This window comes from Sminthopsis crassicaudata, chromosome 6 (genome assembly GCF_048593235.1).
Source record: "Sminthopsis crassicaudata isolate SCR6 chromosome 6, ASM4859323v1, whole genome shotgun sequence".
Classification (NCBI taxonomy): Eukaryota; Metazoa; Chordata; class Mammalia; order Dasyuromorphia; family Dasyuridae; genus Sminthopsis; species Sminthopsis crassicaudata.
In genome coordinates this window covers 192,759,624-192,774,014 of record NC_133622.1, presented here as the reverse complement: position 1 = coordinate 192,774,014, position 14,391 = coordinate 192,759,624, and the positions used below count along the sequence as shown (strand labels likewise).

General features: G+C 35.6%; 1 protein-coding gene across 2 annotated transcripts in view; it reads right to left on the bottom strand.

Moving 5' to 3' along the window:
* ATRN (attractin) overlaps window positions 1-14,391 on the bottom strand; it is a 239,148-nt gene that overhangs the window by 110,068 nt on the left and 114,689 nt on the right. For both annotated transcript variants that reach the window (XM_074274223.1, XM_074274222.1), the window contains exons 13-16: window positions 9,361-9,482; window positions 8,039-8,177; window positions 6,545-6,735; window positions 2,537-2,756 (exon numbers count right to left, since the gene is read on the bottom strand). In XM_074274223.1, the coding sequence (XP_074130324.1) occupies window positions 2,537-2,756; window positions 6,545-6,735; window positions 8,039-8,177; window positions 9,361-9,482 (672 nt within the window). The remainder of the gene's footprint in view (window positions 1-2,536; window positions 2,757-6,544; window positions 6,736-8,038; window positions 8,178-9,360; window positions 9,483-14,391) is intronic.

Sequence of the window (14,391 nt, the reverse complement as noted above, 5' to 3'; positions counted from 1 at the left end):
CCAGTCATTTTATATATATTTTGTATCATTACCTAGGATTTTTTAAATATTATATATATATACATATATATATAATGTATATAATACAGAAATAATTCATTCATTCAACAATAAAATATTCTGAATAAATACAATTTTATGTCTTTTTAGTCATTTTTCACACACATCTGACGCTTCATGATCTCATTTGGGGTTTTTCTTGGCAAAGATATTAGAGTAGTTTGCAATTTCCTTTTCCAGCTCATTTTACAGATGAGAAAGCTGAGGTAAACAGGTCTAAGTGACTATTTACCAGGATCACACGGCTAGTGGCTGAGTTAATATTTGAATCTGGGTCTTTCCAGGCCCCTGCTATTTTACCTGTTGTACCACCCAATTGCCCTCTTTTACACACACACACACACACACACACACACACACACACACACACACACACAATTTTTCAATGAAGACAACATTCTGATTACAATTTAACCTTTTCTTGATTATTTAAGAATTATCATTATATCATTAAGAATATCACTCTCGGAAGCAGTTAGATGGCGCAGTGGATAGAGCACCAGCCCTGAATTCAGGAGGACCCGAGTTCAAATCTGATCTCAGACACTTAACACTTCCTGGCTGTGTGACCCTGGGCAAATCACTTAATCCCAGCCTCAAAAAAAAAAAAAAAAAAAAAGAATATCACTCCCAGTGCTTAGCAAAGTGCCAGGTACATAGTAAGTATTTAATAAATTGTCAAATAAATGGTAATGATTAACACTTATTATTTTATGATCAACCTTCCTCTCACCCCTGTGAACCAGGGGAAAAGGCTGAGTCCATTAATAAATCCGATTGCACTCTGTAAGATAGAGATAAATCCATCAACCTTCTGAGAGTTCCAGAACAGCAACAGAGTGAAATCATGCATGAGTGCATTTGAACACTCAACCTGGCCTTGTGCTGGATCTTCAGAAGCTTAATTCTCCAGTACCTGTTATCTCCATGGAGATTAACAATCTTCATGTTATCCTGGTTTACTCAGCTCTCACTCACCCCATATACCCAGTTGCCAAATCTTGTTATTTCTATTTCTACTATAGAACTATATTCTTTTCTTACTGCTCCCATCAAAACTACCTAAGTTCAAGGCCCTCATCTCTTGCCTGGACCACTGAATTAACTTCCTCAATGGTCTCCCTGCTTCAATTCTCACTCCAGCTTATTTATACTCTACACGACTTTTCTAAAGTACAGGTCTACTTATGTCACCACATTTCTCAATTAACTCCAATGGCACCGTGTTACCTTTAAGAAAAGTTATAATATGGGGAAGCTAGATGGTGCAGAGGATAGAGCACTAGCCCTGAAGTCAGGAGAATCTGAGTTCAAATCTGGTCTCAGACACTTAACATTTCCTAGCTGTGTGATTTGGGGCAAATCACTTAACCCTAATTGTCTCAGCAAAAAAAAAAAAAAAAAAAAAAAAAAAAAAAGTTATGATGTTTTCTGCTTGTCTCAAAGTCTTTCACACTTGGGCTCATATGTCCCTCCCTTGCATCCACACGCTACAGTGTAGCCAAAGCAAGTTTTTGCTGCGCCTCACACAGCATTTCTGCATCTCTGCTTTCACTGTCTTCTTTACCTGAAATGCCCTACCTTCAACCCTCACCATGTCTTAAAATCCCTAGTGCCTTCTCCCCCAGAATAAACTAAATCCATTGAGCATGTGTCTTCTCTCTTCCTACTACACCCTATCTTTCACAGAAGAATTATTCACATTTATCTTGGTATCTCCAGGGGTCTAGCACAATGCCTGACACTCAGCAAGTGCTTAATAAAGGATTAGTAAATGCTTACTGATGCATTGGTTAATTAGTGTAACAAGAAGTTATCCATTCCATGAAGCATATGAATATGGAGTTAATGAGAGTATGTTATCTATGAACCCACACACAGCCATTTACTTCTATCAGTCTGTAAATTTCAGGAGAGTTTGTATTCATTCTAGATTTTATATCTATCAGTACTGAGCACAATATATTGCAAACACAGATTTAGTCGGATAGGATATCAGGGTCACCCACACAAATTCCCTCATTTTATAGATGTAGGGAGTAAGGGTAAGAAAAGTTAAGTGAATTGACCATGGATACAAAGGTAGTGAGAGTCAAAGAAAGTATTTAAACATGCCCCCCATCCCCAAATTTAATATTCTTTTTGATGCAACAGATTAGTAAATATCTAGTCAATATTTTTTGAAGAATACACACACACACACACACACACACACACACATATATATGCATTCTCTCTCATTCCCTTCATCTCCCTCTCTCCCCACCCCCCTCTGTCTCTGTCTGTTTCTGTCTCTCTCTCTCTCCCCCCACTTCCTTCCCCTCCCCTCCCCAAGAAGCACAAAAACTACTTGGAGAAAAAATATGGATCTTATTTCTCTCTGTAGCCAATAGGCAAAGTCCTTCACAGAATGGACACTTATATAATTACAGAAAAAGGGAAGGAAGAAGGGAGGGTTAATGAATTGCTCACTTACCAGGCCTTTCACAGATACTCCCATTAAGTGAGCTGATACAGGTTGCAGCCTTCAAGCCTCTGGCATTAGGCTCTGACAAGATTCCGCAGAATCCAGCATCACTTGGTTCTGATGGCAGCCATTGAAGTAAGCTATTTGTAAATGGGGACATATCTTCCCAGCACCAATATGACACATTGATCTTCCGAAGCCCTACCCATGGGGTCAAGGTTGTTTTGGACTATAGATAAAACAGACACAACCATTATTCCATCTTATCTCTGCAAAGGGAAGGTTGATAGTCAAATCCCAGATTCTATTATTTACAAGAGACACTTTTAACAGTCAAGAGATATCCCCCATAACAGAGGCAAATAGATTTAGACAGAAATGGAAAAACTTTTGCTCGTATTTTACCAAACACAAAAACAAGGATCAAAGTTAAAAAAAATGTAAATGTAACTTTTCTACATACAAATTCCTGCCCTTTTTCTGGGAGTAAGGGGAGAGAGAAGAAAGAGAGTGGTCATTAAGCATGGCTAAGAGAAAACTAATTTAGATAATCCACTCGCCCAATAAGAATTTTAAAATAACTACTGTTTGAGTAATGAATATGGAAACAAGAATTGAAATGTTTAACCTATATTGGATTGCTTGCTGTTTTGGAGAGGGGTGAGTGAGGAAAAAAATTGGAACACGGTTTTGCAAAGACGAAAGCTGAAAACTATCTTTGTATATATTTGGAAACATAAAATACTATTTTAAAAAAATACTGCTTGCATAGAAATACCTTTGTTCCTCTGAATTAACTGTCACAAAGTACAAGGTACATACAATTCCTGCCCTCAAGGAGTGAAAATTAAGGTGGACAATAAGAATATGGTTATCAGCTAGAAAATAATTTCAAGATGACATGTACCATCTATAGAATAGCATGAAGTGAATTGTAGATATAAGTTCTAAGGAAATAAAAAAGTAAAATAATATTATTTTTATAGTTTATAGAGGAAAGACATGTAGGAATTGAGTCTTATGGTGAAATGTGAAGAAAAAAAGGAGACAAATGGTGGAAAAAAGGGAGTTCTTAGCATTTGAAGGCAATAACATAAGATATAGGAGAGAGTATAAAAAAGTAGATGCAAAGGACTGAATGATTAGATAGCATGTAATTCAAATTTGACCTTATAAGTAAAAACAAGTTGCTGTAGATTTTTAAACAGGGAATGGATATAATGAAAACAGTACACTAAGAATATTAATTATGGCAAGAAGAATTCATCCATTAGACCGAGAATTAGACTTGATGTAGAGGAAAGACCACTGGATTTGGTAGATACAGGCTCAAACCTCAGCTTCTCCAGTTGCTACCATTTAGTAGATCAATTTTTTCTAATTATGAGCCCAAGTTTCTATATCTATAAAATGAGAAGATTAAGATAGAACAGGCATTCTTAACTTTTTTCTTTTCTTTGCTATTAGGCCTATTAGGCAATCTGATTAAACTTAGGTATTCTTCAGATTATTTTAAAAGTATAAAATAAAATATACTGATTACAAAGGAAACCAATGATATCAAAATACAGTCCAAATTTCTTTCTTTTTCTTTTTTTGCTAAGGCAATTGGGGTTAGGTGACTTGCCTAGGGTCACACAGCTAGGAAGTGTTAAGGGTCTAAGGCCAAATTTGAACTCAGATCCTCCTGACTGCAGGGCTGATGCTCTATCCATTGTGTCACCTAGCTGCCCCCAGTTTAAATTTCTTTAAAAATCTCATGGGCATATATCTTGTAAATAAGAAGCTATAATAAAAAATTTATTATAAATAAATATTTCATGGACCCTAATTTAAGAACTTCTGCACTAGATGATCTCCAAAGTCACTTCCATTTCTAAAACTTTCTATTACTCTAATTTCATTGCGCCCTTAAAACTCTGTAAGTCTATGAGAGGATAGAATGGCCCAGGGCAAGACTATAAGAAGTTTAGTACCTTCAAACACTCCTAGGAGATATTAGAATAATCTATTTAAACATTTGGTAATGTCCATAGTTTTGTTTTTAGTTATCAAGAGGAAACTACTGACCATATAACCTAATTAATCAATTATTAATTACTCAGAAACTCTGTCTCTTGGGCTCTTCATTCATCTCAATCTCAATTAGTTTAAGACAACTACAAAGTTTAGAACTGGCATCAGGAAATATAGTAAAGTAATAGATAATAAGAAAACATGAAAAATTAAAAAGGGCTATTAATACAAGATTTAAAAACAAAACAAAACAGAATTTTTCAAAGATAATTAGCTGTTGTCAAGACTTCCAAGTAGCCATGTGGACAGAATGTGAGATCATAAGATGAAAAGGATACAGAGATCTTGCCCAATTCCTTCATTCTGTAAGTGAGAAAAATCACAAATGATCCCTGTATGTCTCTGGTGTCACTCATCCTTCCTGTCACTGATAAAATCAATGCATAGCTATTGATATATAACAGCTTTTTCTTCAAATGTTCTAGACCATAAAGCAAACTGTCCTACATGATTAGGAAACAAGGCTGGAGGTGCCTAGTCTCTTCAATGAACAAAGGACCAAAAGTAAAGAGGAGGAAGCAAAGAGGAGTATAAAGGTAGATATTATTCAATGATGAAAGAAAGGGGATTTTACAGTTGAAGAAAGGAAAAGGACTTAAACACTCAGATTTCAGTAAGCTATAGATTTAGCCAAACCTATGGTTAGGTTTTAGTTAAGTTAAAAACAGGAAAATCTATAAATCGACTATTTTTATGCTTTCATGTTTTTTGCTTTTTTGATAAAAGTCCATTTAAAGAAAGTTTAACTCAGAGAAAATGGGATTTAATGCACACTATTTATTAAAATGTTCCTCTTGGCACTGGAATGTTCCTTAAGGAAATAAAAGAATTGTTGCACCTTCAAAAATATTTTAATCATACCTAGGATCAGGGCCAATATAGGAAAAATTGGGATCTGGGAAAGATTTTGCCTACAGATTGTCCCCTTCCTCTACTGAGGTTAACCGGTGTCCTCATGCTTACTTTCTTCTACCCCTTCCCTCCTCAAATCTGCCCTCTGGTAATTCAGTGAAAGCCTCTCTGAAGGGGATTTGAACTTTTTTAGGCACAGAAGGACTACTCCTATCAAAAAGGATAAGTTACCAAAGAGATGTACTTTTATTTTTAGAAATGTCAATACTAGAAGCAGAACTATAAGGCACTGGGACATACACCTTCTGTTTGTTGCATTGAGATAATCCTTCCCCTTCCCCTAACCTAGAGACAAGGATGTGTGAGGTAACTATTACAGTCTCTACTCAGCCAGACTAAGAACCTGCCATGCTTTTAAGGAGTTAGCATCATAGCTGCCGCCTTCTCAATCTCCATGGCAACTGCCAGACAATGATAAAATGTAAGACCTACAGTCTGATCTTGTTAAAAGAAAGTTTATTCCTAGAAAATTAGTTAATTGGACTATGACTATATTAAAGTTTTAAGGGATTTAAGCTCTGGTATGCCCTCCCCCAGAAGAGAGAGAGAGTGAGGAAGAATAGGATCAAACCTTTCTGAGATAACTTATAGCATGTGGTTTTCTCTGTCCCAAGTAGAGCAGAATACTTAAGGAGCTTCTTATCCTCCTGAATCTTGTCTCAAAAGTAGTCTTGCTACCCACTACAAGAGTCTAAGAGAGCTTTTAATTTGAAAAGCTCCAGATTAGCTCAATGTAAGAGATTAGGAAGTAACCCACCATCTCATCTAAAAGATCTTAGCATATAAAGGTCATCATCTACCACCCACAACAAATGTGAATACATCCTGATTGATGTATTAAAAAGTCAACAGTATTTAAAAGAAGCACCACATGAAGGAAAATATCAAATCAAAACATGAATAAATTTCAGTCTACTGTACAACCTTAAAAGCTGACGTAAACCACTCCAATTTTTCTGCTAAAACTCTTCAGATTAGCCACCTCCCCTACTCCAAGCCAATGCATGCAGTGGGTATCCCAAAACTCACCAGAGATTGTGCTGATTGCATTAATCGTAACTGTTTAAGAACAAACTCCACCTTTTTCGGGGTAGTGAGAGAAGCCAGGAAGGCATTCATGTTCCTGCAGGCCAATTTAGCATTGTCGTAATTGTCTTTGGTGGTTGTAATTTTTAAACATGAATTTCCAACCAAATGCCAGCCAGCACCACAGATATTTTCTTGTGTTAAAAAAAAAAAGGGGGGGGGGAGAAAAATTTTACAAATCAGGCAAAATTCATTCATTCTCAGAGAAAATTTTGTGTTTTGAGATGAAGAAGAAACATGGAAGAGGACAACAAAATTTTAAAGAATAAAAAATAGGACTACCATCCCCCTTTCTTCCTTCCCTCTAGAAATAGCTTAAGCCACTATCAAACTATGATTGTTCTGCCCCAATTTTCAAACAAGCTCAGGAGCAAGTCTAACCTTTTTACTATAAAGAAATATGCTGTCTTCTAAACAGAAATAAGAGAAGATAAGACACTCACACTCTGCTCTTTGTCCCCTAGATTTAATAATTTTTGGTTTATCCTAATGTTTCCTATGTATTAGAAGAATCCAGTTTGAAGGATTTAATGGTAGTTGCTTCAAAAAACAAAACACACACACACACACACACACACACACACACACACACACACACACACACACACACCCCTACCTCAACCCAAAACCAAGCTGTGTTAGAACTCAGGTCAGAAGCACAATGGGATCCAGATTTATCCATCTGGTCCATTGCTTCTACAATAACCTAAGGTGTGAAGACTGGCCACATAATTCCTTTTCTGAATATTTTGGGAGAATCTGCTGAAATATAGAAGCTCAAATATCAGCCAGCACAGTCTACAGTTTTTAGTAAAATCAAATGCCTAAAGAAGCTAGATTAACTAATTCTCAGGATTCCTAAACTTTTAGGCCTAGTACAACTAGTTTCCAGTATTATTGGTCGGTCTCTCTCTCTCTCTCTCTCTCTCTCTCTCTCTCTCTTTATTTATATATATATATATATATATATATATATGCACATATATACATATATACATATATATATATGTAGTATATATATGTTATATATATACTATATATACTTTTTAACAGGTAATGCAGAAATTTTGAGAGTTAAAATTAAGTGACATTATAATTTTTTCCAAAGAAATACTAGCATGCAGGATGTATATAAATAGCTGTACATGTATAACCTATATCAGATTACTTACTGTCTTGGATAGAGGGGAAGTAGGGAAGGAAGAAAGAAAAAAACTGGAACCCCAAATCTTAGAAAAAACAAATATTGAAAACTATCTTTATATATAAAATTGGAAAAATAAGATACTATTGGAAAAAAAAAAAAAAAGAAAAGAAATGCAGGAATAAATTTTTTCTTTCTCTATAGTTCAACATAAAATCTATGGGATAAGTGAAATACCTAGGATTAAGTCAGTGTATTCACAGGCAATGAGCTATTGTCACATCCTCACTTACCAGGCAGAGCAACACACTCTTGATTCCTGGGTTCCCATTGGCAGTTCTGGTCCATGGCGCAGCTCTTACAACTTGTTTTCTTATTACAGTAATACATTGGATTATCCTTTGGACAATTCTCATATTTGGAAATAGAAACCTAAAATACAAATCAAGTTTAAGCATTTTCCTAAATGACTGTTCACTAATTTAATAATTAGTATATAATTCTGCAGAAATTATAGTCTAAAGAAATGGATGAGGACAGGGGAGAGAAGAAGATGTGTCAGGAAGAGTCAATAATAAAAGAATCAAGAAATGGACAGGATTAAGTCAGACCACAAACAAAAACCAGAGACTCAGGTCCTAGTCTTGGAACTGTCATTAACTTGTGTGACCCTGAACAAATCAAGTGACCTTACTGATAATCAGTTTCCTCACCTAGACAAGGAGAGATTTATTTATTCATTTATTTGGTGAGGTAATTGGGGTTAAGTGTCTTGCCTAGGATTCACACTATTACTAAGTGTTAAGTGTCTAAGGCCAGATTTGAACTCTGATCTTCCTAACTTCAGGGCCAGTATTCTACCCACTGCACCATCTAGCTGTCCCCAAGGAAAGGTTTAAACAAGACATTCTTTAAAGTTCCTTCTAAATTTCAAAGGCATGCTTCTATGAAACACACAATATTTTGGCCACTAGTATTTTACAAAATAATATTTTAGTTTTTCATTAACAACCACCAAATGTCACATATCATAGCAAAACAATAAATATCAGATCATCTTTATAAAGCTGTCAGGTCCTCTTCTCCTATTGCCAAAATATTCTCTATTTTCAGTCTCATTTCCTCTTTCTTCACTCTGTGATATTGCCAAACTGATCTTCTTTCTGCCCTCCAATCTATCCCCCCCTCACAATCTACCAAGTATTCCTGAAATGTATGCCTTTCTTTCATCTGCTTCATGGAATCTCTTCTTTTAAGATCCTACATATAATATTAATATTTCATTTCACAAAAGAAAAAACAGAGGAAGAGAAGGGGGAATAACTTGCCCATAGCAAATACAATAAAAAATAAGACTCAAATCCAAGTTTCTGACTTCACAGCAGCCACTACAACTAAGCTCCACAGTTGACAGGGATGAGATTCAAAAATATTTTCCCTGTAAAAAAAGAAACTTGGGGAATTCAAAAAACCTCTCTATACTCTACCTTTGGCTACAGTTCTACCCCCATCAAAGCAGATACACTAGAGTGCAATCTTTTACCTTAGGATGTCTCTGCTGATGTGCAAATCTGAAAATACTGTCACTGGAAACAAAGGGATAGGAATTTCTTACCTGACCTTCAGTACAGTTGCTGTTCATGGAGATGCAATGATCATTACACCACTGGCAGTCATTTGTGTTAGCTGTACAGCTGTAACAGTCTGTGTGCTGATCGCACTTGTCATGATCGGCAGCTAGTAAGAAAAGAAATTAACTAAAGATTGTCTGTTTTCCTGGCATATAGTCACCAGAGGCGATTAAAAGCTTTTTCCTATAATTCATACAAAATTTGGCCCAAGAAACTTCACTACAAATTTGGAATTTTTCCTTCTTTTCCAAGAATTTGAATGTTTTCCCCACATCCTCTATATTATTAACTGAAAATTTGTATATTTAATTTAGGTAGTTTATATTTTCATCTCAGACAAGTTCTGTAACTTTATCCTTTTACTTCAGTGTCCAGTAGCTAATTCACTTGATTTTATTCATTTCAATTCACTTAGCAACTACTCAATACTTATAGATATCTAAAAAGATAATGAAGGAATGAGGGAATCTGTTTTTGGGGGTTTTTTTAAGGATTTTTTTTTTTATCGATGGGTTTGTGTGATTTGTCTCAGTCTTCATCTACAGTAATTCCATAAACATTTAGGTGGATACTCTGCACACTGTAGAAACTAATTGGTTACCCTCAAAGGGAGAGTGTAATGTTCTTTGTTAGTTTTCTTGAGGTCTAAGAAGCAGCCTTCCTTTCAGTAATCACCACAAGAATAGCCAGGTGTTAAAGTCCAAATTCTTTATTGCTTCCTTGCTTGGGGTTCGGACTAGCTTTCTCTAAGGCCTTCTGAATCCTGGTTTCAGTAGAGAAGCGAATGGTGGTATGAGATGGAGTGAATCTGTCTCTCAGTCCCTTCTAAGTCTGGGTCTGGCCCTGGCCCTTCTGAGTCTCTTTCTGAGCCCTTCTGAGTCTGTCTCGTCTCCAAGCCTCTTGGTCCCCGAGGAGAGCCACCAGGAGCCAGAGTGAAGATGTAATGAATCTCTCTCCTTAGCTCGGAGAGCTTGAGCTCCCACCTCCAGTCCTTTGTCTTCTCTGGCTCGGACTCTGGCTGAGGCTCCCAGCTTATATGCTCTCTTATAATTACATTATCGTAGGTGTGAATCTTGTAGAATTATCTTAAGTAATAAGTACATGTACTGAACTAGAGAACTATTAAGCACCATGCTAAACTAGATAACCAATGTCTTTATCAATTCCACAGACTTAACATCTTGTAAGAATCCTTGTTTCAGAGTTCTGGCCCATAACAGGTGAGAAAAATGTAGCATAACTTAAGATGATAACATTAAATGATATATTTAAAGATGAGAAGACATGAACGAAAAAGAGAAGGAGCCATAACATGAAGGCAGTAAAGATAAGAGAAAGAGTGAGGATAATAGTGGGATCAATTTGCCAAGGCAATTGGGAAAGGATGGGTCCAAGGGCATATAAACAGAGGGTGGCTTTTGCAATAAGAAAAGTGACTTATTTGCTAAAAAATAAAGGGAAAGTACACAACTGATTAATGGTCAGGGAAATGAAGAGAGCAAGAAATCAAAGCTACCAAAAGTCATATAAAAAATGTTCTAAATCACTAAAAAAAGAATTGCAAGCTAAAACAATTCTGAGATACCACATTGAATGCTTCAGATTAGCCAAAATACGAAAAAAGGAAAGAATCATTGACAAGTTAGGATATATGAATGGGTTGAATATTATTGTGCTGTAAGAAACAATGAAGAAGATGGTTTCTGAAAAATCCAGGAAGACTTTCCTGAATTAATATAAAGGGAAGTAAATAGAACCAGGAGAATAATTTACAAAGTAACAGTAATATTGTAAAGATAATAAACTGTGAAAGACAATTAGAAACTTTGATCAACACAATGATCTACTATAATTCCAAAGACTTTTTTTTTTTTTTGAGGCTGTGGTTAAGTGACTTGCCCAGGGTCACACAGCTAGGAAGTATTAAGTGTCTGAGACCAGATTTGAACTCGTGTCCTCCTGAATTCAAGGCTGCTGCTCTATCTACTGTGCCACCTAGCTGCCCCGAATTCCAAAGACCTTATGATAAAAAATGCCATTACATCCAAAGAGAGAATTGAGGAACTCAAGAGTGCAGACTGAAGCATGTATTTTTCTCTTTCATGTCTCCAGACTCTCTGGAATAGCTATGGGGAGATATATTTTGTATGGCCATATGTGTAATGGGTATTTTATTGCTGCCTTCTCAATATTTGGGGGATGGGGGAGAGAGTGAGGGAAAAGGAGAAGGAGAGGGAAAGGGAGAGGGAGAAAGAAAAGGAAAGAGAGAATTTGGATTTAAAAATCATATTGAGTAAAATTTATAAAAAAGAAAATAGAATTAAAGAATAGATGATAGGATTAGATGTATGAATGATTTATAAGATGAGGAGGAGAGAAAAATAGGTAGCTCTCAGCGTGGTTCCAATTTTTTCAGTGAATTGTGAAGCAAGGTTATTACTGAAAAAGTGAGAGAAGGGAGTCCTGTGCTAAGCTTAATGAGAGATGAGAAGATATATAACAAACACTTTAGGAAATAGAATGACAAATCAATGAAGGAGGAACAGAATGTTTGCTTTGTTGGAGTGAGTGCCCAGTTGAGATTGATATATACTTGTAGTGGACCCAATCAATGTGGGTTCATAATTTTTTCCATTTTCATTAAATAGCACATAAATAAGAAAACAGGGAGTTGGATAATGAGAATAATCCAGGATTGGGGCTTTGACAAGTGATCTGTGATAAGACAAGGCAGAGAGGGATTTGAGAATGAAAAATAATGAATAGCTAATTTGGTTCACCACAGAACTGAGATCAAAAAGAGAATGATAGGAATAGGAGGGGATCAAAAGACCAAGGGAAAGAAGGAATAATAAAAAATTATGATCAAATAAAATAATTTCAAGGTTTGCAAACAAGGAAGTAAAACCATGTGGGTGATGGAAAGATAAAGAATATGGTCATCTCTCTAGGTATAGTTGAGGTACAGTTAAGAATTAGGGCATGGAGATGAGTAGATTGAGATATGGGAAGTTAGGGTATTTGAGGGTGGATCAATATGCACAGTAAAATCTTCTAGCACGAGGGCAAGATATGGGGAGAAAGGAAAACTATAAGTCATGCATTTAACTTAGTGAAGAAGGAAAATAATGTCCTAGGCATCTATAGTGATAACAGACACCAGGATTTAGACTGAGTGATAAATATGAATTGAATAGACCTCAAAGGAAGAAAGACTGTTTAGGGAAGATGGTAAAGGAAGAGTCTGGTTTCTTTTCTTTTCTTTTTTCCTTCCTTCCTTTCTTTCTTGCAATTGAGGTTAAGTGCCTACTGAGGCAGCATTTGAGCTCAGGCTCTTCTGATTCCAGGGCTAGTACTCTATTCACTACACCATCTAGTTGCCACTGAGATTGGTATATTTAGTATTTATGCTTTTAAGAATTTATTTTTAATTTCTCTGTTTTCTAGTACATGGTCCATTTTTGTAAAGATATCCTGTGGTTCTGAGAAAAGGATATTTTTAAATGTTCTTATTCAAAAGACCCACAAATTCTTCAGATCTAACTTTTCCAAGTTTTTTCAGGCATATATATATTTTATCTTTCTGTTAGACTTTTCTAACTCTGAAGGAACCCAGAATTTCTAAAAATTGTGTGTTAATATCTGCCTTTTTTAAAGTTCATTTAAACTTTCTTTTGTGAATTTAGATAATAAGCCATATGGTATATGTGCTTATGATACTGCCTCACTATCTAAATAATTCCTTCAAAGAATAATGTGTTCCTAATTTCAATAGATATCCACTACAATTTTTATTTTATCACTGTAAATGTTTATTATCAGATGTAGAGGGCTGGAACTCTGAAAAGGTGTAGCACTTAAGGCTAATTACCTACTCAAGATGTGATAATGGTTCTATAAACATATGGTGATATGATGGCTCTTCTCAAGATTGGTGCTAGCTGAATGTGTTGTGATGAGGTAATCAGAGGCAAGGATTGGAGAGTTGAGGGAAAAGGTCAGAGCCTCTCTGACAGCACACTGAGGAGAGAGGACTTAAGGCTCCAGACTCCAGAGTCCAGGATTCATCTTTGGCAAGTTAAGTGGCAGCTTGCCTGCCTCCTTCACTTCTCCTTCTAAAGACCAAGGACTTTGATCCTGAGGCCCTCCAGAGAGCTAGTCCAGACATTACAATCAATGAGACTACAATTCTTTTTAAACCATTGATATAAACTAAATTCTACCCCAGCTACTCATGTTCAGTTTTTAAAAATGTGTCTTTATATTTTTGATGTATTTCTTATACGTGGAAGAATATTGGGTTTTGATGTCTTACTCATTCTTCAACTCTTTTTTCATTTTATTGGACTATTTGATCTATTCACATTTAAAGTTATGATTTTTTTTTCTTTTAAGTCAGTACACTTAATAGAAAGTATGAATAAAAACTTATTAAAAAAAAAAAAGAAAAAACTTAGTACTTTGTTACTGCAATTAGTTCCGTTTATCCTATTTTAATGCTAATTTATGTACACATGGTTTTCTTTCACATATTAATTTGTCTGATTTATCCCAAATTTCTAAAATTTACTTTTTCCCCTTTCATTTACCTATTTTCCCCAACATTTGGCCCTTCCCAAGTGGTTCAAAAAATCTTTCCTATTCATTTCCTTTTCCAATTTCTTATTTTAAAGAATATTTTTTAGCTGTGTCCTTTTCTAAAAAGTTTTTCTTTGTTCTCTTTATTCTCTTCTCTGACAGCCTATTATTTATTTTATTTTCTTACTCAGAGATTGTATCCTCAGCTGTTATTTCATTTTCTATGTGGCTACTAGGAGTAAAGAACCCAAAGGACCAAATATGAGTTCCCTCATACACATTATTTCTTTGTTATTTTCTTTATAAATTATTACCACATTCACTATTTTCTGCTAGGCTTCCACCTCAGAAACATCAGAAGGACACAGTGCTATGTGATAGCAGATATCTGGAACTTGAGCTCCTTTGCTTTTGGAATATACCATCTTTCCTCTAAG